Source organism: Zootermopsis nevadensis, unplaced genomic scaffold (assembly GCF_977971745.1).
Source record: "Zootermopsis nevadensis isolate Lab colony 2312 unplaced genomic scaffold, Znev_1.0 Znev_ptg000009l, whole genome shotgun sequence".
NCBI lineage: Eukaryota > Metazoa > Arthropoda > Insecta > Blattodea > Termopsidae > Zootermopsis > Zootermopsis nevadensis.
Window position 1 is genome coordinate 3,672,131 of NW_028259141.1, and position 27,223 is coordinate 3,699,353.

Sequence of the window (27,223 nt, forward strand, 5' to 3'; positions counted from 1 at the left end):
TTCATGTTGATAGCCTCTAATCCCCTTTTCCAACATATTCTGTCCTATATAGTTCTCTGAGGAATTGTGTTAGTCATCCCTCAGTTCGCTGCATATACCTATTTTCTACTACTGAATTGTAATTTCAAACAGATGTTGCAAGAAAACAAAGAAGTCTCCTCACAGACTTGTCTCTTTTTTAAAATTTCACACTCAGTGAGAAGGTGCAGCATGTAGCATGATCACACATTGGAAAACATGCACTGAGATAGAAGGTGACAGTGCTGACAAATTATAAGAGTTACCTGCACAGTAAAGGAGTGCAAACATTTTGTAGAGAACCATATGTCTTAATTTGAATTTCCTGACTTCATACTGAAATGTGCAAGGACTTACTCTAATATACAGGTCTGGCCATTACATTATTATAATCACTATCTATGCTAAATCTTGAACGAATATTCTCATTAATTGATTTCTTATTATAGTGGCGACTGAAGTCTGCAACTGGTACAAAATCTTCACTCATTGGATAACGTTCTGCCCCAAGCTCCAGTACATTCATGCACTGGTATTTATGAAAATTCAGTTTGCCTTCTTCATAGTGACCCATCTTATGCACCAGCTCAAGTTCCTTCACAATCTGTATGAAGCTCAGGACACAGACCACTGGTAGAAGAGAAATACTGCAAACAAATGAAGTAACATGTACTGTGGGCACATTATTCCCCACTTGGACAATGCATTGTCACTTCGGCTCTGAATATGGAGACAGTATGCTTCTCCGAAACACTGGTATCTATCAGCCAGTCCACATGGCACCAGAACCAAAAAGAACATAATCCTCGCCACAATGTGAAAACCTCAAATCTCACTTTCAAACACTGTCTGTGAGTCTGGACACTGTTACATCATAACACCCAGGCATCTGCATGAACATGAAAATGTTACTGTCTAAATAAGCTACTTGTTATAGTTACTTTCTGCCAAAATAATTCAAATTAGAAGGGGTTAGAAGGACAAGAGATTAATTTGCAGTTTTTAGTGTTCATTTTGTGAATATACCTTAAATTAGAGAAGGAAAGGAGAACAGGATTGAATTAAACAAAACAGCAGATTTTTGTGTTTACTTCCACCTTAAGATTGCATCGAAGTTTGGGGGAAGATAAGACGAAGGAAATTCTTTCTTTATGCCCTTTTCAAATCAGCAGATTAATTCGGAAACACCCGGTAGCTTACAGGCCTCATCATTAAACGTGCGTCCTTTAATACGCCCGTAAAAATTACCGCAGAAACCTACATCGTAACAGAGACTCGAACCGAGGACTGTGTATTCGTGTCCGTGACCTTAGACCCCGTAATTTCCTCTCCGAAAAGAAAGAATTTTGCCTTGGCGTCGATTTCTTCTCGTGGGTGCTTTCCCGTCAACAAAAACCATCTTTGTCGGGTCTCGAACTCAGTGTCGAGGCCTTCGTTTCCGAAATCTCCTCTACGAAGCAAAAAACTCTGATCCTTTCTTCTGTCTCGCTTAGTTTCGGAGCCAAAGGAACCGCCCTTGAAGGAAATCGAACTCAGGACACTTCTTCCAGAGTTCTTAACTTCCTGCGTTCTCTTATTGGTCAAAATGAATAATCGGGATTCGAAGGAAGGAAACATTTTCCCTGTCGCAGGGGCGATGGGTTCAACAGCGCCCGGGCCCCTCAAAAATCGCCTTTAAAATTAAACAAGTTTCAAAAACTGACGTTATTTTTAAACAAGGGCAAATTAAATTGCAAAATTTACTTCAAGCCTCGTTTCATTACTTTTAAATTAATTTCCTTCTTACAGAGAAAATATTTAATATTAATTTTTGATTTCTTACAAATTATAACTTGGAGTAATCCAATTTGTATTTCTTTAATTACAAAGAATGTGTAAATATGAAACGCAGGTGTTCTTATAAAACTCGAACACGTGCAACAATCTCGGCTGGCATGCCATAAAGTTCATTTTTCAGTCCTTATGCACGCATGAGTGAACCGTATTGCACTCCCTCTACTGACTGTTGCGTCATAGGTTATGTCTGCTTTGTTGTGCTGGTATAAATAGCAGGCAACAATCGGCTTTCGTCACTCTGGTTCGAATTGTGCTTCGAAGAGGTTTTGGATTAAGTGCTTCGAGAACGAGATACTTTTGTGTTGCCTTAGTTAGCAAATAACTTTCGGAATAACTCAAGAACCTTTCCTGTGCGAATTTCACTCTCTGCATTCTATTCTGTCGGAGGACATCGGCGAAGAAACTATTGAACACCGAAACGTCGGTAGACATGTCAACCAACAGTACGCAAGCAGATCACCAGGCTGGCTCTGAGTCGAAAAGGAAATTACTCGAAGAAATGAACTCGACACGCGCGAAGAAGTCGAAGAAGGAAGATTGCGCGGGCACAGAAAACGAGTCTGGTATTTACTATACTGAATTTGGTCCTCGCTTTACTGAATATGGAGGACCTGATATCCCTTTTCTGGATATTTTTCCCATGGCACCAACGAAACATCCAGTGGCAGAATTTCAACACGAAAATGTCCGCGGCGACTACATTGATGTTCCGAGGCCTCGACCTTTTAAAACCGACTCATCGTCTAACGCAGCTGAAGTCGAGGACGGCCACGAAAGCGGCATGTAGAGTGCGCTTTGTTCTTTGCGTTCTGTGTCAAATTTCCTCCTTTGTGCAAATGAGATTTTCCTACATCTCCCGGTTTGTGTGGGCCTAATAATTACCGCCTTCCAATTACACCCCGCGAGGTCCAGCTCATAAATCCAATATATATTTCTGCACAGACAGAAACAGTATTAATGTTACTTAATAATAATAATAACACGTGTTTACATTATTCTTATCGTAAAACACTAAGACAGGGTTGTATTCCTATCTACGAACTCCGGAGGTCGGTGTTCGAATCTCGACTGGGTAATTGTATGAAAATTCTCCGCTGATTGTTAGAAAATCCGCCACTTATTCCCCTATATAGCTATAAAGATATGATTAACGTTCATGAAATTAAATCTTTGAAAGCTGCCATTTCAGAGATCCAACAGGTGTTGAGACGTAGTCAGCTAAAAGATTCCTCACGTTGTTTGCTGATATTCCCCCGCGCACTACGTCTTCACCACGTATTTTATCAAGTCCTCTCCCCCGAACAAAGTTGCAAGTTTATAGCTCGATGAAAGATCCTCCATTTGTTACTTAATATTCCAAACGAGCGTTCTATGTACCTTCGGGCTCTAGAGAGTTTTTCATGTCTTAATGATGTCCACAGCGAGGAGCTCTTAAATATTTTAGAATCGCAATCTTTTCCGTAACTTCCAACATCAACATAGACAAAACGGAAGAATAACCTTTGTAGTCGAAGTACATCGATCGAAAAATTCGCCCTTCTTTCAAAATCTAAAGCGATCGTTTCCCAGTGCTGTTTAGTGGGAACGGGAATACATTCCAAACACTGCAACTTACATCTCTGACAATCTTGCTCGCTGTAGAAATGCCGAGTGATGTATATCTGTGAAAGTACAACCGCTCGCCAGATATCTGAAACAAAAACATGAATAACGCAAAAAGCTTAGAATAATGACAATAACAGTTGTAGCACATTCTTATTGATTGGTAAGAATCTAGCATGTGGCACATTGGTTTATTCTTATGTTGTTGTCTTTTTCAGCTACAGAAGTGATGAAGAGACAGGTGAATGTTCGAGATGCTCCTAAAAAATCAATTAAAAAACAAAAAGAGGCTGCACGATTGGGAGCTGGAAAGCCAACTACAAAAACGCACGATTACAACGCACTGTTACCATTCCTAAGGAAAGTGTTCCAGGAACGGAAAACAGAAGACACCCGATCAGCCGATATTGGACAGCCCGAGGCGGCGAACGAGCGAACACCTCAAAACACCCATGAAAACGAAGTTACTCAAGCAATCGCCAAGGATTTCAACACACCAGTAACACGAAAACGTAAATTAGACAACGTTGAACTAGAAATGATTCAAGCTCTTAAGGATCAAGCGGATCGTCATTTGTCTTTTTTCAGAGGGATAATTCCTTCATTGAACACTTTTGATGACGACGAGATATTAGAATTCCAAATGTTGGTGCTACAAAAAATAACATCCATGAAACAACGGAAAAAAATGGTTTCCTACAATCAGTACTCTGCTGAAATTCATCCTATGCGCGTAAACACTAGTCGGCAGGCGACAACATCAACTGAAGGCCATCTCTATCAGAACGTGCGTCCGAGTACTTCAACTGGTTCAAGTGATGGGTACGATCCAGCAGAGAAGTTTGGTCCACATCTCTCACCAGCATCAGAAACCTGATGACTTTACTTCATGAAACGTTTCTAAATATTTCTTGTATTGGTCTTTTTTGTATTACAAGTAATTATACATTTCTACGCTAACAATAGTTGTAGATTAATATCCTCTGCGCGTTTCTTGTACTTTGTATATCATAAGTAAAACTATTGACACTTTCTATTCATTAAACAGTAATTGCAACGGCCAACATTTGGATAGGCTGGATGCGTTCTCTCATGAATGTGTCTTAGCGCTGAAGAGAATCCTTTAGACGTCGGTGCAGTTCATCAAAAGCGGATATTGTCATCCTAAAATAATTGTTAATCTTTTTTTTCTGCTCTGTCCCAGTTTTAATTTTCTTTATTACGATCGGGCACACGGAGGACGGACAAGATCTACTAAACGGAATTGGAAAGCGACACAATCACTTCGCAGCAAAACACTTCACTTTTATTGCCGTTCTGTGTACTTTTCTGCGATCTACATTAAACAATATGAAAAAAGAATACTTAAGTTCAAATGTTTACACATAGTTAAAACATTTTAGATGAAATGGTAGGAAATATTAAATTCTAATTTATTTGTAAAAACGAATATATTTAAAATAAATGGCGTGATAATAAATAGGGATAATTATAATCGAACAGAACATTTTTCGGTTGGTATCGATTTATAAGAAGTTGTCGCTGCCACGATGTGCAAAATGGGGTTGGTTGCCACGATATTTAGTGTGCCGCGAGTGTAGAAAGTTGCACAACATGGCAGAGGTACTCAAAAGAAGATTTCATTAATGTCACTGAAATAGTCATTAAAGAGATTATGCAGGTAAAAAATCATTTATTATATACATCACATAAATGTGGCTGCTATCTACCATGTATAAGAAGATGTTTCTTCAAATTACTCTGTTGATTGAATGATCTGTTACATACATCACAGAAAAATGGCCTTTCTCCACTGTGTGTACGCTGATGTGTCTTCAGATTACACTTTTGATTGAATGACTTGTTACACACATCACAGGAATATTGCCGTTCTCCACTGTGGATGCGTAGATGTTTCTTCAGAAGACACTTTAGATTGAATGACTTATTACACACATCACAGGAATATGGCCTTTCTCCACTGTGCGTACGCTGATGTGTCTTCAGACTACTCTGCTGAGTGAATGATTTGTTACATACATCACAGGAATATGGCCGCTCCCCACTGTGGATGCGTAGATGTTTCTTCAGATTACCCTGATCAATGAATGATTTGTTACATTCATCACAGGGAAATGGCCTTTCTCCACTGTGGATGCGTAGATGTTTCTTCAGATTACCCTGATCAATGAATGATTTGTTACATACATCACAGGGAAATGGCCTTTCTCCACTGTGCGTACGCTGATGTGTCTTCAGATTACACTTTAGTTTGAATGACTTGTTACACACATCACAGGAATATTGCCGTTCTCCACTGTGTGTACGCTGATGTGTCTTCAGACTACTCTGATGAGTGAATGATTTGTTACATACTTCACAGGGAAATGGCCTTTCTCCACTGTGCGTACGCTGATGTGTCTTCAGATTACACTTTAGTTTGAATGACTTGTTACACACATCACAGGAATATTGCCGTTCTCCGCTGTGTGTACGCTGATGTGTCTTCAGATTACTCTGCTGAGTGAATGATTTGTTACATACATCACAGGGAAATGGCCTTTCTCCACTGTGCGTACGCTGATGTATCTTCAGACTACACTTTTGATTGAATGACTTATTACACACATCACAGGAATACGGTCGCTCACCATCATGTAACAAGTTCTGTTCATTCGGAGGACTCTAGCAAACAAATAGAAAGAAATAATATTAGGGTAAATCTTATTAGGAAGAAGAATGAAACTGAAAACAAGACATAAGCAAGCCCAATAAATATTGCTTTAATAAAGTTATGTTCTTTTCAGAACAGATTTATTTTCTCAGTGAGATAGCATTATATTTCCTATTCCATTTAGTTCCTAGCTACCTGTGACAAATAGGTTAATTCACTTGCCAAGACCGTAATTTTATACATAGCAAACAAACTCTTGACTGACAGCATGCAGCAATGCAAAAGAGTTACATATTCAAACCACATATTCACATTCCATAACACAATGTCCGAGTTCAAGATTGCTTCACCCAACCAGATTCACTGTTAGAAAACCCGAATCAAATTTCTTAGCCTGATGGGGAGAGAAAAAAGAGAAAATAACCAATCTATTTTTTGGTATCTAAAGAATCAAAAAGCAGAGATACACTGATGTAGTTAAAATGGTGACATATAATTCTACGCATTATAATGAATCTTCTGATAAAAATCTTTCAAACAATATGTTAATCATTAACTGGGTTCAATCTACATTACAGATATGAGTGAAAGGAGAATCTAAAATAATTAAACCTCAAGTTCATTCACATTCAACTAAATCAACAATGATTTTCTATTACTACTTGCATCATCTACTTATTATCCTTTTGTAATCCTTGCATCTCTTTATCCTAAGAACAGAATCTCATAAACACTGAACAGGTCAGATTGGAAAACAAAAGAAAATGCAACCATTCTGGCACATTCACAGCAATTTGGCCTCTGAGAATGCTGCCAGTGACATCTAGATGTTTGGGGCAAGAGACCTTAGCTTGAGTAGGGTGCCTGGCCTCTGTTTGAATGGGTGATGATGTCAATATGAAGAATGACAACTTAAGATTTGCTCAGTGTCATTGCGTAGCTATCTGGTGATTCTCCACCACTACAACAAAGTCACTTTCACAAGCAAAAGCACACGTAGGCATTAAGGTAAACTACCAAATGCTGCCAATATGACACTGAACAAAACTGAAATGTTTCTTCAAATAGAAAAATTCCCTAACATAAAATATCTTGAAAATACAATTAGCTGTTTGTTCTCAAGTTCTTACATATGGATAGAGGAATAGGTACAGTGAAGATAACAGGTACATTTCTGTAGCCTTCAGTTTCAAATGTGCTTAAAAATAAATCAGAGAAAAGTCTATATTATGCGGGCCCCTAGTAACTACGTCACAGAATGTCTTCTGGCTGTGGATTAAAGAGAAGACCTCATGATGTAGGCGTAACTATTTCATTCTAAATACATCCATGGGATTATTTGGGATTATCACTCAAGAATTATATGCAATCACACAACCCTGATCAGACATTCCACATCTTTCAGGTACTGGAGAAAAATCAGGAGTACAATGGAAGACATGTCAGCTATTTATAGCCTTCAGGAAATCCTATGATTCAGTTAGGAGGGAAGTATTATGCAAGTATAAGGTTCACTTCATCATCTACTGCCCCAATAATAAATTACATATCAGACCATAATATCCACGAGCTTATGAATAATACAATATACTGTAATATTTTGTATTAATATAATATTGCTGTAGCAGGTAACTTCCCTTTTAAAAAAGACAAAAATATCAAAATATATGTTTAACTCATTTTTGTATATTTTTCAAAGTATCAATGAAGGCAGCTTTCTAAATAAATATAATAATGTAGGCAAAATAAAGAATGATTGGGTTTCGCAAGGATTAAAAATATCTTGTAAATGTAAGAGGAGTCATACCTACAGCAGGAACTGTTAACACCTAAAAACAACAGCATTCTATATTAAGCATTGTAAAATCCTGAATGATCTCATAACATAGGCTAAAAAGCAGTTTTACAGTAGACTAATAACAAATTCTGGTAATAAAATAAAAATGGAGACAGGAAAGATACATTTATCTGAACTGTTAACTACTTCTTTGGAAGTATGTGAGGTGAGGTTAGGTTATGTCATCATATGCACACTGGTCCCAGAAAAATCTAGCTACAGGAAATGTGTGTCCACTGAAGACGCAGCCTTCAAACTAACAGACAACCAAAAAAATGACGGTCAGAGGAATTTACTGTGATTTAGCAAAAGCCTCTGACTGTGTAATCATTAAATTTTGTTAACTAAATTACATTTTCATGGCATTCAAGGAATAGTTGCAAAATGGCTCATATCCTATTTAAGAGAGAGAATACAAAAGGTTTGAGCAAAATCACACAAAAAAAATATCAATTTCTTAAAATTGGGGAACACTTTTTAAACTTGAACAGAACCTCCAATTGTAAGGTGCCATACGAGTTTCTACAGTGACAAACCCTGAATACCTGTTTGCTCATCTTTTTCCAGAGAGGCAGTTTTATGGCCAAAAATGGATATATAAACAGCTCCACATTTATGGAGCAAGCATGGGAAACATCATGATACTAACATGCACATGTGCCTTGTAATAATCAGAAGCACATGGCTGTACACCGACAAATAACAAAGATCTGTAAAACTTTAATCATTATTTCTGACATTGCAAATAAATAAATAATTATAATTTCCAGCCAGATTGTGGCAGTGCATCACACAGGTAAATTGCAGCAAATATGCCCTATAAATGACAGCTGAATCAATATCTTGTATTTTCCTGGTGCTGAAGTTTTTCATCATGCAAGCGTTAGTCAAACGACTTTCACATTTCTCATAAGAACATGTAGATATGAATTTCATATACAGGTTTTGTAATGTATGGTTGAGTCAATGTACTGGGATATTAGCAGCACTTCTGACAACTGAAGCATGTTTTATGATGTACACAGAAATTTACCTGAATATGAGAAGCAACAGCAAGACAGGGAAAGCAATGCATTCAGTGTGGTTCAGAAAACCAGAACACAAGCAAATGCAAGATTATCAGAGACCGATAGCATGTGTTGACATACATGGAGGACTTTCCATAGTGATGGTCTTTATCTATATATATATATATACAGTAAAACTACAAACAGTGTCATGGTCTGTTAAAGGTACAAAGTCAGTAACTGATTACATATTAGATAATAAGAAAACAGGAACATTAATTAAAGATGTTCAGATGATTGGAGGATATGACACGTTACTTGAGATTTGAGTTTCTCAAACACCTAGTATGAAGATGGTCGTCTTCCACATAATCTGACAGAACTTTCCTGACGTTTGATGTGCTTGCTGCCTCTGTCATCGGGGCAATGACTCAACACCCTGATGATGTTATATTATTCTAGTTTACAATATAACAGTGTGATTGTATGAATGACAGTTTTATGCTCACCAATATCACAATAAATGACTGATGTATCACATACTTGACAAAAATTCATATCCTTTATAAAAACAATAAATCTTAACCTTTTTAATTATTTACTGTTTTTGCATTTCATCACAGGAACATTTAATTGTAATGAATATTATTTGATGTCCACAAACAAAATAATATTTTTTGAGATGTTATTATACAAAGAAAACAACAGAATTTGTAGGGACAATTAGATATAACTAACTAGATGGCTTTCGGAACCCGAAGATTCATCACCGAATTAACCAAAGCCCTCCACCAGTCCCTGTCCTGGGCCAACAAAATCCAGTCTCCTTCAACTCATATCTCCCATAGATCCCACTTGAGATCATTCTCCCATCTATGTCTAGGTCTCCCCAGCGGTCTCATCCCCCAGGATTCCCGAACAATACCCGGTGAACATACCCTGCCCCATCCATGTGTGCCACACGCCCCACCTATCTCACGCCCCTTGACTTAATCACTCTGATAATACTGGGGGAGGAGTTCAAATTTTTAAGCTCATTTTTATGCAATTTTCTCCAGGCCCCATCGTCTTCTCTCCTAGGCCCAAATATCCTCCTCAACACCGTATTCTCAAACACCTGCAATCTATGCTCCTCCCTCAGAGTGAGAGACCATGTTTCACATCCACACAAAACAAATACATATAAAAATCACTTGCCAGCGACACGGTAACAAGTTTAATTAAAAATTGCTTATATCGGAAGATTCAGGAGGATCTGAGGGACGTATATCTGTTCAGCATTCAGTAATAACCCTAATTATGAATCATGTGAAGGAACAACTTTCAGATAGTAATCCAGAGATTTAGCTTATCTTTTCCTTTTAGTAATGAGTAACGTGCACTTAAACCTAAGTGTGTCGTTTACTGGAGAAGACCTCATTTAATTCAAACTGCCGCTAATCTAAAATTGTCAGTAAATCACAATGAATTATCCAAAGATAGGAATACTGACAATGCATTTTACATTTGATAGTGTCTAACAATTTATGTAGCATCCCCCCCCTAAATACCTACCATTAAATCAGGTGTCTTACATTGATGCAGTCTCAATGTCAAGGCAATATAATACTTCAGAAAATTAACTATGTCCAACATAGTCATATAACAAATCAAATAATATTACAATTTTAGAGGGTCATCAATTATCCTGTTAATGGAAATGGCAGTTCTATGCCACTGTAGTGATACACGCTTCAAAAAAGTTAAAAAAAGAAAGAAAGAAAGAAAGGGGAATAAAAGGCACCACGAGAAAACCTTCAAACATTCATAGATCCACAAAAATGTGCATTGAATTCAATGGGAATTAATGCCATCAAAACAAGGCGTACTGGAAAGTGTGGACAAATTATCAAAGGCTTGTGTGGTTACATCTGTCTAAAACATTTCTTGTATTTCTCAATATTTAATATCACATGTCTTAAAATAAAGCTAACACAAAACAGAAGGGATATTCCACAAACAGTAGGCAACAAATACAATTCCCTTCAACTAGTTTGTAACGGACACTTCAAGATCTATTCAACAGAGCGGAATTGCTTATGAGGACAGACAAATGGAGATGCAACGTGCCTAACGATGCTCACACAACTCACCTCATCCTCTGCCTTTATTACTGGAAATGTTATCATGACAGGACCCTCCTCCACTTTCACACCTCCGTCATCCTCAACTTTGATATCGATGACTTGATTGTCATCATAAGAAGCCTCAAAACTCGTTTCACCATAAGAATCAGGTACAACTTTCTGTAAATTCATGGAGTCCTGTAAAATAACCATACTCATTATGAGTCTTGACTTTGCGCTCTCACTGCATGAAATGGAATAATTATCAATACAATTGTACTGAATCAAACTAATAGCAGCTGCGGAACATCTTTAATGGAGCCTGACGATGGTGCATTTTATTTACTATTGCTGTATTTCTTTACATGATCCATCACTTGATATTTTAAAACAAGATCACTACGTTCTGGGAACTAGATTTGCTCTGGTCCCATACAAGGAACTAATCGCAAAGGATTAATACGACTCTTCTATGGAAAATCAGAAAAGGTATTTTCACCTACAGACAAGAGCAGATCCAGCTCTCAAAATATAGCGAATCTGTTTCAGAATATCAAACTATGGACAAAGTCCAGAAAAACACCAACATGCAATCATAGTAGCTGTTTCATAAAGATTTTCTTCCTTATAACTATCAAAACCATTACCATGAAAAGGATTTTTCTAATACAAATATCACTTCAATAGTATTGTCTCCATGTAATATGAAATCAAAGACATCCACATCAGTTTACCTGGCATGTTCATGTCAAAGCAGTAACAATGGCTCAATTGATTAACGCTTGGTTTATGTAATGAGACAGTAAAGCACATATTAAAAGGTCACAAAAAATTTTGTTACGGGGTTTATTCGATAGTTACATGTACACACCATGAATAAAGTGCACACAATAATGAAATTACATTTTGTATGTTCTGGACAGAAATACTGAGCAGAGTATCACATTAACGCTCCTCCCTCCCGGCCAACTTTATATATGAAGTCAAGTTAACCTCTTAAATATTTGGGTCTACAGAAACAAAGTCAAAAACAAAGCACAAAATGTTATGATACAATCTGCTTCTTCATTGAATGTCTCCATGGCTGCAAATTTATCTCCTGATCAAAGTTTAATATTACATACTCAATGTTAGCTTCCCATATGGAGAGAGTTAATGATGCTTAACAGAAATGACAACACTGTTCTAATATATCAGTGCAATTTGTATCAAGACACAAAAGAAATAAATTATAACCTTAAAACATTCATAATTCCTGTGAATTGTATAAGAGATTCAACAACAGGCAATATTTTGAATATGAACAAATTATGCAAGATTAATGGGCCACATCTGTCTAAATTATTTCTCAGTTTGGTCAATGTTTAATTTCACGTTTTAAAACTGATGCAACAGAAGTTTAAAATGGTATTTCATAAACACTGAGCAACAAAATTCAGTCCTCTGGCACCATTTTGCAAAGGACACTTCAAAATCCATTCACCAGAGTGGAAATGCTTCATGTGGAGATGGACAAGAAAAACACAATAGGTAATCCTACAGATTTCTTAAAAGTTAATTGTAATGTACAACTCACCGTATGTTCAGACTTTATCAATGGAAGTTTTGCTATACAATCCTCCTCTTCTTGTGTATCAGCAAAATCCTCAATTTTTATATTCATGATCTGCGAAAGACGTTACACATCTCATTCTATGAACCAGGTACAACTTTCAGTAAAATTAAGTTATGCGAAACCTCCATACCTGATGCTGATCATGACCACGTTTTGTCCACTTACAATTTCCATGTAAAATGTAATCATAACGCAATAAGACATGCTTGCAAAATAAAGGGCTAGCGCAAGGATCGATAACCTTTCTTGGCTGATAGGTAACTTGGAGGAGCTGACAATTATAGCGAGTATTAAAAAAGAGCATCTATATATATCCGGACTGAAAGAATTAGACTACAATTGTGGTAATGCATGTGCTGTACGAACAGCCTCAAGAACAACTGAACAAATTAAACATGTAAAATGCAATGTTTCATTTCTTTACTGAACTAAGTCTGCTGAACAAACTAGTTCTCAGGCAGTCAAGAAATTAGCCGCATATACGGAACCCAGAGGCTTACAGAGTGAGTTCAAAGAGCGTGCCACTGGTTGCTATCCTTAGCCACAAGGATCCAGTCCTTGTGATTATATCCTACTTCTTAAACAACTATTTTAATATTATCCTCCCATCTATATCTTCATCAACCAAGGGGTATTATCTATTCTAGTTATCTAACTGAATTCTTGTATTCATTTTTAATGTTTACATTCCCCACACATCCTCCTTGATTTGATAACCATGAATTAATATTTGATGTAGACAAATGATTAAGAAACTCCACATTAAGCGTCTTCTCCAGTCCCCATTATTTCCTTCAGTGTTCCAAATATTGTGCTCTGTACCCAACTGTCAAAAAGCATCAACGAATGTTCTTCCCTTAACCCTTCACAGCTGAAGTCGTTTAAATATCATTAAATAATTCAGTCAATACCTGCCTCAAAGGAAACACCACACACTGCAATTACAAGATCAATTAACTAACACATACTGGAAGCCATCTCTAGTAAGTATGACTGTACATCAAACATGTCGTCATCCTACAGAGCACAAAACAGTGACAATTACCCGTTCAATCAAGTAACAAAAATATCCATCATAAAATTAAGAATGAAAGTAAGAAATTAAATTCCACTTGGCAAACCAAAAACAAAAAATACAAATATAAAATGAAACAAATTTAACAACAGTAAACACAAAACATCAACATAAAAACAACATAATAGCACACATAAACAAACAAAGGACATAAGGAGAAATGGAGCACATTTGTATACACATGCAAACAAACATCGCATATAACAAAATTAAAAAAAAAATGCTGATAAAAATAGCTTTCCAAACCACTCATATCTTTAAAAAAAACACCAAATACCTAAATCACAAAAAAAATTGATGATGGAGGTGAAAATAAACTAAACTGCACACTAATTATATAGCACAAAGAGATCACACACTTCAAGAGATGTTTGAAGAACATGTATGTTCAATATTGAACAATAGAGATCATCAGGTAATGCACATCATATCCATAATACGGGAGAATCCTATGGCCCCAAGGAAGATTCTTGGAAATAATAAAAACAGTCAGTAAAGAAAGATGTTTAAACTATTATAGAAACAGCACATATACTGTACCCAAAACCAAACCAACAGCTGAACGATATCCATACAGTCATAACCTGATCTTTGACGCACTATACAAGCAATATTACCAACAGCACACATCCTCCCCCCTTACAAGAGGAGTTTGAAAAGTAATGCGACTACTCGCATTATCCACAATTTGTGGATTCCTGAGGCTTTGGCAGTTTCATTGCCAAAGCTATACATTTTTTGTTGCGTCCCACCAACTTCTCAAACACGTGCAGTAGGCCATTTCCAGACATCTTGAGTAGGGCAGCAGCAGTAGCTTCTTTATATTCAGTGTCATGTTTAAGCACTGGAAATGCCCAAAAATCACATGGAGCAAGGTCTGAACTGTGGGGAGGGTTTTGTACAGGTGGTCCATCGATGTCTTGTAGCGCCTCCGTCGCGACATGCAGGGCTGTGGAGTCAGTATTAAAACCTCCGTCTCTGGCTCTTTCAAAGAAGCTCAATATATATTAATAATGGAAAACCTACTAAAATAGTAAATGGTACCAGAAGAGATTTCATCACCACCACGTGGATCATCAGGCTAATTTTTAGACTTATAACATATACTTAAATTCACATACAATGGTTATTGCAGAAGTCAGTTGATTTGTAGACAGTATGCATTCTTAATCTTTATCTTACTAGCGTTCCTTGTCTGGGACGTAAATTGTGTACTCAGCCCTACGAACGGTCCTTGTGCGGAATGTGAATACTTGCATCATTGTAAGAAGACTTGGCTATGTCTTTTGGCCTATTTTAGAGGCTGCAAACATTGATTCACTTTAACTAGGGATTTGACAAGTTCAGCCTGAGCTGTCAACCCGGGAAGTATAATCATAAACAGCAATAAACATTGTTATTGTCAAGTGGTTTTCTGCTTCGTTATCAGACCCCCTATTCAAAGCTACTTACATTCCTCGGCATGATGGATGAAAAGAATGTGTATCCACTAAATTAGAGGGAAGTTATATTATTCTTTCTTCATGTGGTGGAAAGAAAATCACACACAGAGAATTTTCGACTTGCCCTAGTGAGAAATATGCTAGTACATGCTGGACAACAGCCACGTGTACACAGACCACCAGGTAGGCCAGCAAATGTTGCCAATCAAGTCACCAGACTGGACACTACTGGCAATAAGCACTGGCCTGTTCTATCGAATCGCCTGCGTAAGTGTGAAGTGTCAGAAATGTGAGGTGGGTTTATGTGTGGACAAAAACTGCTTCTTGGAATATCACACCAAGACGCAGCTGTAAAAGTATTCAAGTGTATTAAAGGTTAATGTGACAGAGCCAAAGTTACAAAGCATTATTCCCACACCATGTGCCTCAATGCATCATTGAATCTCAGCAAGCGCGAGGCCACTGGCGGCTCACACGGTAGCGAAAGTGTTCTTAAGAGTTCATAAGGAGGTAGGAGTCGGCACATTTTTACCGACTCCGCAGCACTGGCCACATGTGCAATATGTGGTCGTATATTGTCTTGAAGCAGACACCACCTTTTCTTCAAGAACTCTGATCACTCCTTTCTGAATTGCATTCCCCAAATAAGTTTCAAGTATATATTCATAGTAAACACCATTCAAAGTTAGCTTCTGAGGTAGCCAGTGATGAAGAATAGTGCCTTTTGGGTCAAAATATAATATCAGCACCACTTTTCCACATGATGGTGCTTGGTCTCCCTCTTCGAGCGCCGTCAACCACCCTTTTGTTTCCATTTTTAAAATATTTCAAAAACTGAAACATTGTAGCTTGGCTCATTGTTTCTGTTCCATACATATTCTGTAACACCTTTAACGCCTCTTCATCGCTTTTTCTGAGCTTCACACAATATTCTCTTGCACATCTCTGCCTTCAAACATGAAATGCCGTTCTGTTCCACCAATGCAAAATAGGATTTTCGTACCAGAACTTTTACAGACACACACACCTTGGAAAATGATTATATATGTATTAATAGCTAAACACATTTGAGAAAACAAAACAGAATATGTGCGATCTCGATCAAGGCCACTAAAGATAAGTAGTGTTGCCAATCTCATTACTCTTCAAACTCCCCTTGTACATAGAACATATAGCATGACATTATACCATGATACACAGTGCAGTACACTCCTCCACAACAGACGACATATGAAAGCCACAAGACCTGCTGTAAGTGTTAATGCACCACATCAGTCTTAAATAGATTTAAATATATACACAAATATACGAAATGTTATTTATTACACATATCATTGCAGATCTTAAATACTCCACAGACATCCAATATCAGAGAAGATCGTATCAACAGAGAACACAGCCAAAAGCAAGATACCAAAATGCAGTAAACATATCTACATAGGAGGAACTGCGCCAACCCAACTTCATACGAGCATCCAGACTTAACAAGAAAACACAACAAAGCCACTGACGTTTGGAGTTCAATCGACACTAACAGTAACAGAAATGTAATATGAATATGGAAATGGAAATATATTTTTCACTTATACTAACTCTTGCATGTAACCTTCTTAACTATTTTAACAGGTGACTGTGGCATTGTAGTAAATCAGTGTTTATAGGGACATATACGAGGGTCGCTCATTAAATAATGCCCCACATTTTTTTTCTCAGCCAATAATGAAGATAGAAAAGTGTACTTTTACATGCTTGAGATTTGATGTTTCCCGCATTCGTGTACGGAGTTTTAAATGATTCCAACAGGTGCAGAGCTCTAGTGAACTGTTAAAATGGCGTCTGTGAACGACTCTCGTTACAAGCAACGAGCTGTAATTGAATTCTTTGTTGCTGAAAAATAAACTGCGGTGAACATTCATAAACGTTTGTGTGCTGTGTATGGAAGCTGTGCAGTCGATAGGAGCACCGTTGGTCGCTGGGCTAAGAGAGTAAAAGCTTCAGGAAGTGAAGAAACCAAGCTCCATGATCTGCCGCGCTCTGGACGTCCTGTCACAGCCACCACTCCAGACATGTTGAACAGCGCGGATGCCATTATTCGTGAGGATCGGCGCATCACAACTCGACAATTGGCCCAACAGTTTTCATTCAGCATTGGAAGTGTGATTGCAATTATCCGGGCTCTCCGATATTCGAAGGTGTGCGCAAGATGGGTTCCACGAAGTCTCACAGCAGACCACAGGATTCAAAGGAAAACAATTTCTTCTGAATTGTTGGAGCGTTTTGATGCTGAGGGAGAGGTCTTTCTGTCCCGGATCATTACAGGAGACGAAACCTGGATACACCACTTTCAGCCGGAGACAAAAAGGCGGTAAATGGAGAGGAATCATCTTCAATCACTGCGAAAGAAGAAATTCACGACAACTCCCTCTGCCGGAAAAGTCATGATGACTGTCTTTTGGGACAGTGATGGGGTCATTCTTGTACATGTGATGCCAAGAGGTGCGAGACGCATACATTGGGACCCTGAAACCCTCAAGAAGCGTTTCCGACGAGTTCGGCCTCACAAGCATCCAGCAGAAATTTTGCTCCTGCACGACAATGCACGCTCTCACACAAGTCTGAGAACCCGGGAAGAAATCTCCAAATTGGGTTGGATGGTGCTGCCCCATCCACCCTCCGACTTCCATCTCTTTGGAATACTTAAAGATGCTATCCGCGGAACAAGGTTTGAAGATGATGAGAGCGTGATTCAAGCAGTGAGGACATGGCTATGTGCACAGGACAAGAGCTGGTACCGGCAACGCATGCATGCACTTGTTCCACGCTGGCGTAAAACTGTACAAGTTGATGTGGACTATGTGGAAAAATAGTATGTGTAAAGGAAACATTGATTTATATTGTCACTAAATTTCAGCCATCTCGAATAAATATATTCTGAGAAAAAAAATGTGCGGCATTATTTAATGAGCGACCCTCGTATTATAACCCAATAACACAATTATGGCAAATAGGGCATTTCAGCATACATATTAACATTTAAATATTGCACAGCACACGCTAAAGTATATCATGATAAACAAACTACCACTTTAATAACATTAGAGTGTACATTACCAAATAGTTTGTGAGAACAGACAAGTTTTCCTTATCTTGTGCTGTTAAAGTAACGAGAAAAAAAAATTGGCAGGGTTGTAATTTATAACAAAATCTTCACACCAAAATATAAGATTCTGTCAAAACAGATTTATCATAATACTTGTAAGTGGAAATATTATACGGAAATAAATCTAAAAAAGATGTAAAGCAAAGTAAAAGATTAATAGAAAGAATTTATTACTCATGAAAATATCCAAATGAACACAATTATTATTAATATTATAGTTAATGTCTCTCTCTCGCACACATGCATAAGTGTGTTTGCACATGCACACATGCTTTCAAACAAGATACCAATTTGAACAAATGCATTATATTGAATTTGTAACATCTTTCTGTTTAGTAATTATTTACAATTACTGGGGCACAGTTGTTCTACAAGCCTGAAAAAGGTGTCTATGTTACTTTGTATTACAAATTAAGATAATGAATATATATGTACACTACCCGATTCAGGCTGCAATTTGCATATGCATTCCCAATAAAAAGTCAAAAGTACTTATGTTCTTCCCTTTGGGTGAGAAACCAGGTTTCACACCCACACAAAATATTAAGAAAATACATTGTTGTTACAAATCCCAAAATTTGCTGATATACTGCACTGACATTAATAACTTTGGTATCATAGAACATGTAAGAGGTTAGAGTATTCTGATCAATTAGCAGTGCTTCCTAGGTGGGACATTCAGCAAGCATTAATAAGCAAGGTGCGTACACTAGTGACCAGTGTGTGTTTTGTATGAAACAGTTTGTTTTATCAAACTGGAAGTGCTGTATGATGCAGCGCGATTTTAGAGTGAGACTGCAGAGAAGGTCCGAAGAGATCAACTATTTAAAAGTGTGAAAAATATTGAACATACAAGTTCTGGGTTGGCAGAAAAATGTTTGTGAGGATACCAGAAAACACTGCATGTATACAGACAGCACTTATGCGTACCCAAGGGAAATCTGTAAAATGGCTGCCACAAGAGCTTGGTTTAAAGGTTTAAAACAATCATCCATTTTAACCATAACAAGAAAAGACTTAAAAATGTTTGCTCATAAAATTCAGATCCAACAAGCAGTGACGGATAACAGCTATTCAACACATGTTGTTCTCTGAAGCTCAGTTTCACATAAATGGAAATATCAATAAATAGAACATGCATATCAGAGGCGCTGATGATCCCCGTGCTTTGCGTCTGAAAAATGCAGTGTGGGACGCTATTTCATCACATGGAATCTTCTAACAGATCTTCCTGGATGACATAAGTAATGCCGCTCGCTACTTGCAGATCTTTCAAGGCTATTTTGTTCAGAATGTTTAAGCCATGGAAAAATATTTTCGAACAAGATAGGGCAAGACTACATATGACAAATGTGATTTTAGACATTTGAATGACATTCTCATGATATGGTCAACTCTGACAGATATCCTGGATGATTTGGACTTGGATAAACCTGTCCAAAGTACTCACCACAACTGAATATCTAATCTTTTTCTTCAGGATTCCAGAAGGGCGGGAAAAACTAGTTCTCAGGCTGATATCACACCCACTGTGTTATCGGAATATTACATTAACAATCAATCAGTTAATAATGCAACAAGTACATACATAACCAAAATCCAAGTCTTTCTTCTCCATGGTTTTCCAAGTCACTACGTACCTCTACTTTCTGAAGAAAATCAATGTAGTCCCTTGAATTGAAACACAATATCCTCAGAAGCCGCCTCGGAAAGGATGAGACGCATGCGTGACAGCAAGTCATACGATCTATGAGGTTGTGAAACAGGATGGCCAACGAGAAAAAACCAATTCATTATACATGTTATGATGTGACGACTACAGATGTTTCTTGTGTCATGCAATAAGCCTATATAGGCAAGTAAATGGATTCCTGTAAAATTAGGAGGAAAAAATGTATAACAAAATTCAAGAAAAAGAAAGAAAAGTATTTCACTAGTGTCAAAAGCGATGAAAAATGCTATTGCATTACTTACAACATAACAAAAATTATATTTGAAAAATAAAACAATAATTTACAATACAGAAGTGTCTCTCGAATATGATCTGCTTACACGAGAAAGTGAACGAATTCAATTTCTTACGTACAAAATACATTAAATTATTTCTTTATATTGGGAAGAGAAGTCACGGTTCGCAGTAAAGTTACACAAAAACGGGAAATCGCAAATAATGATCATCACACTGGACTGAAATATATTGTTCTAGTGAATGGTCGGTGAATTGAATGTGTGAAAAGTTACGAACAAGAAGAACCAAAAATACATTAAATTATATACAACATACCCTTCCACAGGTGTTAGGAATCTTGTCACACTCTTTGAAAACGTGAACGTCGCAAGCATGGAGAACTCTCGAAGAAGATAACTTGGTTTTTTAGCCTTCTGGGTCATCTTCATAAGCAACGTTATGTTGATCTCACTGAATTAATGAGTATAACCTTACTTCGAAACTTGGTGCATTCAAAATTAAGGCGCATTACAAACCGAATTTTATCAACCCATTATCTGTACAAAAAGCTTTGGAACAAATATTAAACTGCTTTTAAAAAAACTTTTCCCGTTGAAATTTTTTTAAAAACATATTTTTCCACGCAATGTCCATCGGCAACCAAGTCAGACGCAAACTACATCTGAATATTATGTCACTTTTTCGCTACATGAACGGGTTACATGCTTGGACATTTATTTGTTGCTATTGTATTTTGGTAATCGACAGTAACGACCTCTTCGTAGTGGGAACGAATGTTCGAGGCTTCTAATTAGTAATGGTAAAAATCAAATAACTGGTGAATAATTCGCACATTATAAACCATTCTAATAATATATATTACACTAACAAGTCAGTAAGGCAATTCATGATGAAATCCATAGATGATTAAATTCAAAGAATGCTTGCTATTATTCAGTTTAAAATGTTTTGTTCCAACTCCTAATATAATCACAAAGACTACTGTACTCAAAAGTGTAATTTTGGCATCGAGAGGACTAAATTCTTGGTCTGTGTCAATCGTCGTGTGTTTTTAAAAAGAAGACTGCCTTTCTGAAGCTCGATCTACTTCCTTCCTCAGTTTATAAAGTGGGGAATGGCACTTACTCAGTTGGGTCAGACGGAGAGTTCCTCTGTTACTGGCCCCTTCATAATTGATTTGTAATTTTGCAAGTTGTGCTGTATGGGTGAGGAACTTGGTCTCTCACTTTGAGGAAAATTGATAGAGGGCCTTTCAGAACAGTTCTTTGAGGAAAATATTTGCTCCTAAATGGGAGGGGAATGCATCACACAGAAAATTGCACAATGAAGAGCTTCACGGCCTATAAGATTAAGAATTAGTTAGATCTATACTACCTATCCCCCAAGTGCCTACATGGCATGTAGCGGGACAACTTTACTTTACTTGCCAGTCATTACAGTAGTTATTGCATCCTGCTTAAATTATCTTCATTGCCAGAGCACACATCCTTGTCAAGAAGTAAAACTTTTTTAAATGTGTCTTATCATGGATTGTGTGAACTTATCTCTACTTTATGTGAACACTTTGTTTGTATTTTGTGACATTTATATAACAGTATGACTTGTATGGTCATCTGACTAACTTATGGATTCATGGAATGTAATAAAGAAGTATGTATGTAGTTCCATGTTCAGGATTATGACAGCTGGGTTCCCTCTGGAAGGCTGCCATGCAAATACTTCATTCATTCTACAAATAGTAAACATATTGTTCTGAACACATTTCTCCTGAACTGCTTTGTAATTTTGAAAGTAAGACTGTGAAGTGACATGGTTACTTAAAAGTTGCTGCTAAACACTCCACAGGAGAAACAGCATTATAAAAATTTGATTTTTGTTCCTGTAGGGATAACATATCCACAAACTATAATTACTTCTTGCCTTTTATGTAGAGTCTGAATGAGCCTGAAGCAGTGTTGATCAACACCTGGGCACAGCATAACTAGCATATATAGTCCTTAAAGGCATCACAATCATCGACCTGTGACGATTACAATGCAGGAATGAATTTCCAAACCTACACAGTAATACTTAATAGATTTCCGTCTTCTGGGTTGTTGCGCTGTGTAGTCTGGTCGATGTTAACCTATGTTTCAGAGGTCATACTGCCTCCGTCATGGTTAACATCGACCAGACTACACAGCACAACAACCCAGAAGACGGAAATCTTCATACTCACCGCTGTGAGAACCTCAAGTCTTACATAATACTTAATACTTTCCTTACATGCATTTGTCATTTCCCTGAGTTTTCCTACTAACCGTGAGAATCTACCTGTATCTTTGAAGTCCCACCCGTGGCTCAGTTTATGAAAAAGGTAAAGACGGTAGAGTTATTCGTGTACTTTATTGATGACTAAGGTATGAAAACATATCCATGTGCTTTAAGTAATCAATCTATGATCAGATATGACTAAATGGAACTGTAGTTCCATACATTCTTACTATTGGCACTACATGGGGGTGAGTGATTACCTTCAAGCCCTCAAATTCAACCAAGACACTTGTTGGAAACAAAACACGCTTATGTACTTCACATATTCATAGCATGTATCATCTGAAGTTTCCTGGACAAGGTTAGTACATTATCCTTTGGTAACAAATAGTGATTAGAATATAAAATAAGCAAACAAACAACTATTAACACTATAAAAAAGACACTATTGCCATACACGTTTCAACCTCAAGAGGACATCATCAGTGGCATCAGGGAAATTAATTCATTTAATCAAATGACATAAACTTTATTTAGAAAATAAATAATGATAGCCTTTTCTTTGTTACACACAACTCAAGTCCTATATTCCGTATTCCCTGACATCCTCAAATTTCCAGATGACGATCTTTTATCATTTGCACATCTTCTAGCCCCCTGAGTACATGCTTGTGTGTGTACTTTTCTTTCCCACTACTTTTCAGTTGATTGTAAAATACCAGAGACCTGTTTTCTTTCTTACTAGGTCCCATATTCTGTCTCTCAATAAGCGCACAAATTTTGCTTACACAAAATGTTTTTTTAAAATGTCATGTGGCCTGGCCATGGCAAATATAACAGCCATGGATTTACAAGATCAAATTCTTATATCCAATCTATGATGACACTGCACTACAAATCTAATCCAACACAGAAAGAAACTTTTAACCTTTCCCATTTGGGAATAAGATATTTAAACCTCCCATACTACATGAGTGCAGGCCAAGCATTGACTCTTCTTCTTCTTCTTAAAGTGCCTATCCATTCTGGATGTTGGCGATCAGCAGAGCAATTTGAACTTTACTGGCTGCTACTTGAAACAGCCCCCCAGGGGACATCGAGAACCAAGTTTTTAGGTTCTGAAGCCAGGAGATTCTTAGCCTGCCAGGTCCCCTCTTCCCGAATACTTTTCCCTGGATTATCAGTAGAAGCTGCATGTATCAGTCACTAATTCTCATGATATGACCAAATTATTCCAACTTTCTCTTTTTTTGTGTGTGTTTTTAACAACCTCGACGTCTTTGTGGAGCGCCGTATAAAAGCACAGAGAGATTATAACATCTGAGTAGTCTTAACTTGGTGTTTAACTCTCTACTCCTGAACATTGACTGTGGTGTTTAATCATTTATGGCAAGCTACTCTGACATATGGCCAGTTAGACCTCACATATTCCATAACACATCGCTGGTGAAGGTTAGTAACTCTTAATGAAGACAAATACAGTGTTTTGAACCTCAATGCTGCACCCCATCTTAGAATTCTAGAATAGTCTGTTCGTTAAGATACAAGTTTAATATTAAAAGGTATTTTGGTATTGAAAGGGTTCCCAACTGCTGCAGCCAATACCCAGTCATCACAAGAAATGAGTAGAACTAACATTCAAATGTATATATGTCGAACAATGGACAATGTTCAAAATAAGTGTGGTGTTGAATTGAACACAAAGACAGCAAGAACTGGTGACAAATGTAAGAGACTTTAAATCGAATGCTAGAACTACATTCGCTTCAGTAGATACAAACTAATTAATGTAGGAAATGTGTTGACATCTGAAAACATATCGTCTCTATGTATGTCTGTCTCCTGAAATGAGAAGGTAAACATAAAAGCTGCTGTGCAGTGTGTAACGTTGAAGTACAGTTAATAGTGAGGCCAAAACTGACCAGTGTGGAAATGCGGCAATTCTAAATACTCAATAATCTGGATGTTCAGGTAATTTGTGCAGGCGTGTAAATTTCTGAGGAAAAGATGTCTGGATTCAGTGATGTGGCAGGATGAATCTGAAGGGATGTGGGAGGCAGCAGGTGTGGCCTACTTTAAATTGATGTCCTGAAATTTCCCAGGACTGAGAAATATTGTAAGTCATGAATCACAAAGGAGACTCTATTTTGGGCAATACTGTACTAGTATGTCATTCAGGATCTCATTCATTGGTCAGTACTTTAAACTTTCTGCAAAGAAGATTCACCTAACAAAATCAATTATGATCTGTCGTCAAGTTGCATTTGTTATTATATGATAAACTATAATGCAAACTGTAAACAGAGAGATATTAGTTTTAACAATTCATTAAAATTACGAAACGCTTCGTGATTTTGCGTGTAATCCTTGTGCAGGGGACACGCTAATCTTCCCTGTATTACTGCAATGTTAGTGCATGCAGTGCCAAACTGACTCCCACTCAAGCTACTGTCATTGGATAATTTAATCTACATATTTAGTAAACTAGAAGATCAAATGTTTGCAAAAATTTTAACTCAAGTCATTAAAGAAGCTAAACACATGCATTACAATAAATTGAAAGTAGAGTCTGAAAATAAAGTAAAAACTGATTGGAAAATTGTAAAAGAGGAAACTGGCAAACAATTTAGAGACACTGAAAGCCCACCAATAATGATAAGTAATAATAGAGTAAATGATCCTAAACTTATTGCTAACTTTATTAATATGTACTTTTTAACAATTGTAGAAAGAATGAACAGCAAAAACCAAAGAAGCAGTGAAGTTCTTGGCTAAGGCAATTCCTTATTTATTTTTGAATATTAACCTTATTCCTACCACACCAAATCTAGAATCTAGTTACTGTATATACTAACTGGAATATTAACAACCGTTTGAAATTGAATGTTTCTTTAAAACTAGATATATAATGGTAAGGAGGGTGTTTTTCAAGGGTTTGTAGACCTGTTAGCATACCATACAAAGATAATTTGATGCAGTTTTATGACTAAATGCCACCTGTATGTGCTATACAACTAACTTCAAATGGCTGTAATGTCTTTCAGATTTCGGAGATGCAGCACACAGCAGTGGTATGTCAAATCACATCTTTGTGTTGGATGAGAAACATGGAATGTTATCGACTACACATTTCAATGTATCTCTATATCAATCAAAAAACTAAAGCTTAAAGTTACCTCACTACTTGATTTGGATACAGAACAATATAAACATCTTTTAGGTTAATTAATGTAACGAAACAACTTTCCGTCCCCTTATATTTGAATATGAATGGTTGCTTGCCTGACTGCTTTGAAGTTTGTTCAATTCCAGATATTGTATGGATCTATCAACACAACTAACTATTTTTAAAATCAAAACTACGAAGTTTTAACCTAATACTAACCAAAATTTTGTACCATAATAGCATGTTTCATGTTACAGAGCAATAGTTATGTCACTATAAAGTACTCACTAGAGCATTGCAGTGGAGAAAATAAAGATGTGTATTTCCCTCTTCAAATCATTAACGTAGTTAAAAGGATAACAGCCTTGCCACGAATATAATATATGCCTCTTGTATGCGTAATGACAATCAGCTTCCTTCCTACACTTGCTATCACCCGCAGCCTGAATTCCGATTCACAGGTTGGTTTAATTTTTGCCAACCATTGCTATTGAATTTTGGGACCAAGATAATTTCTAAATATCATAAAGAGTATGAAAGAAATATGGGCAATATTCTTACAGTTAATGACCACGTTCACCTGTTGATGTTTTTGAGGTTTATTTACTTTATCGGAGCCTATGAAACACTTTCAATTGAACTAACTCACCTAACCTGCCACGAAGTTCGAATTTCACATGTATTTACTCACTAGCAACACACACACACACACAACTTTAACTTACCTCATGCAATTAGTCACCAAATTGTAAAAATTTGTACAGAATCGTTGGAAGCATCAGGAAGAACAAGACAGGCTTGATGAAATTTAGGAAGTTTTAAGGTTAGGAATCCACAACTCATTACCTTGCTCATTCACAAATACCACGCACGTATTCAACAGGCACACCAACTTAAATGCAAATTAAATTAAAAACACTGAAATATCATTAAAATATAATTGTGCCGTTTAGAACCACACAAAAATACATATTTTATTAGAAGACTCAGCATAATGAGGTAGTATGCAGAACAGAAGGGTAGGGCATGATAATGAAATCTATGTACCAATGCAACACATTATGAAGATGCTGTGATAAAGCTCTTTGCAATCTTAACTGTTGAATGATACAGTATAGCAGCTACATGTGCCGACCCCCATTTCTCAAAGGATGAGCATGGATGGGATTGTGTTTGGTATGATGCATAACTGGGATTCAATTCATGAAAGGAGCAGTCATTTACTCATCAACAACGTCCAGGCCGGCTCTGGTGTCCAACATCTTTTGAAAATATTCAACATGATTAGGAAAACAAGCTGCACTGCTCAACACCTAGAATGTTTGCTGCAGGTTCCAGTCATGTCCCTATTATTCTCCCAATGTACATTTGATGGATACAGGCATGTGAGAATTTTCCTTTTTAATTGACTGCACAATTGGAGAGTAAGAACATTGATTTCAGTTTTAAATAATATGTCCTCCA

The 27,223-nt window shown here is 37.1% G+C and overlaps 2 protein-coding genes and 1 non-coding gene across 9 annotated transcripts; 1 reads left to right on the plus strand and 2 right to left on the minus strand.

Annotated features, from left to right (window-relative positions):
- Positions 1–1,092: 1,092 nt before the first annotated feature.
- LOC147874380 (uncharacterized) lies at positions 1,093–26,662 on the minus strand. 7 transcript variants are annotated; one of them, XM_087345511.1, is made up of 5 exons: positions 26,485–26,662; positions 20,012–20,118; positions 12,656–12,745; positions 11,107–11,277; positions 5,130–6,141 (listed from the first exon to the last, which is right to left on the minus strand). In XM_087345511.1, exons 2-5 carry the CDS (start codon positions 20,111–20,113, stop codon positions 5,179–5,181), a joined length of 1,326 nt encoding a protein of 441 aa, XP_087201637.1. In that variant the 5' UTR covers positions 20,114–20,118; positions 26,485–26,662; the 3' UTR covers positions 5,130–5,178. The 7 variants fall into 7 exon arrangements, with proteins under 7 accessions (XP_087201641.1, XP_087201637.1, XP_087201636.1 ...); XM_087345510.1 differs by having other exon boundaries at positions 20,012–20,242; XM_087345509.1 differs by having other exon boundaries at positions 20,012–22,360.
- LOC147874381 (uncharacterized) lies at positions 2,285–4,333 on the plus strand. The gene is made up of 2 exons (XM_087345551.1): positions 2,285–2,417; positions 3,675–4,333. The coding sequence occupies exons 1-2, from the start codon at positions 2,285–2,287 to the stop codon at positions 4,331–4,333; spliced, it is 792 nt and encodes a 263-aa protein (XP_087201677.1).
- Positions 24,924–25,026, minus strand: LOC147874382 (U6 spliceosomal RNA). The gene has a single exon (XR_015534380.1). It is a non-coding gene; the product is annotated as a U6 spliceosomal RNA (small nuclear RNA).
- Positions 26,663–27,223: the final 561 nt, after the last annotated feature.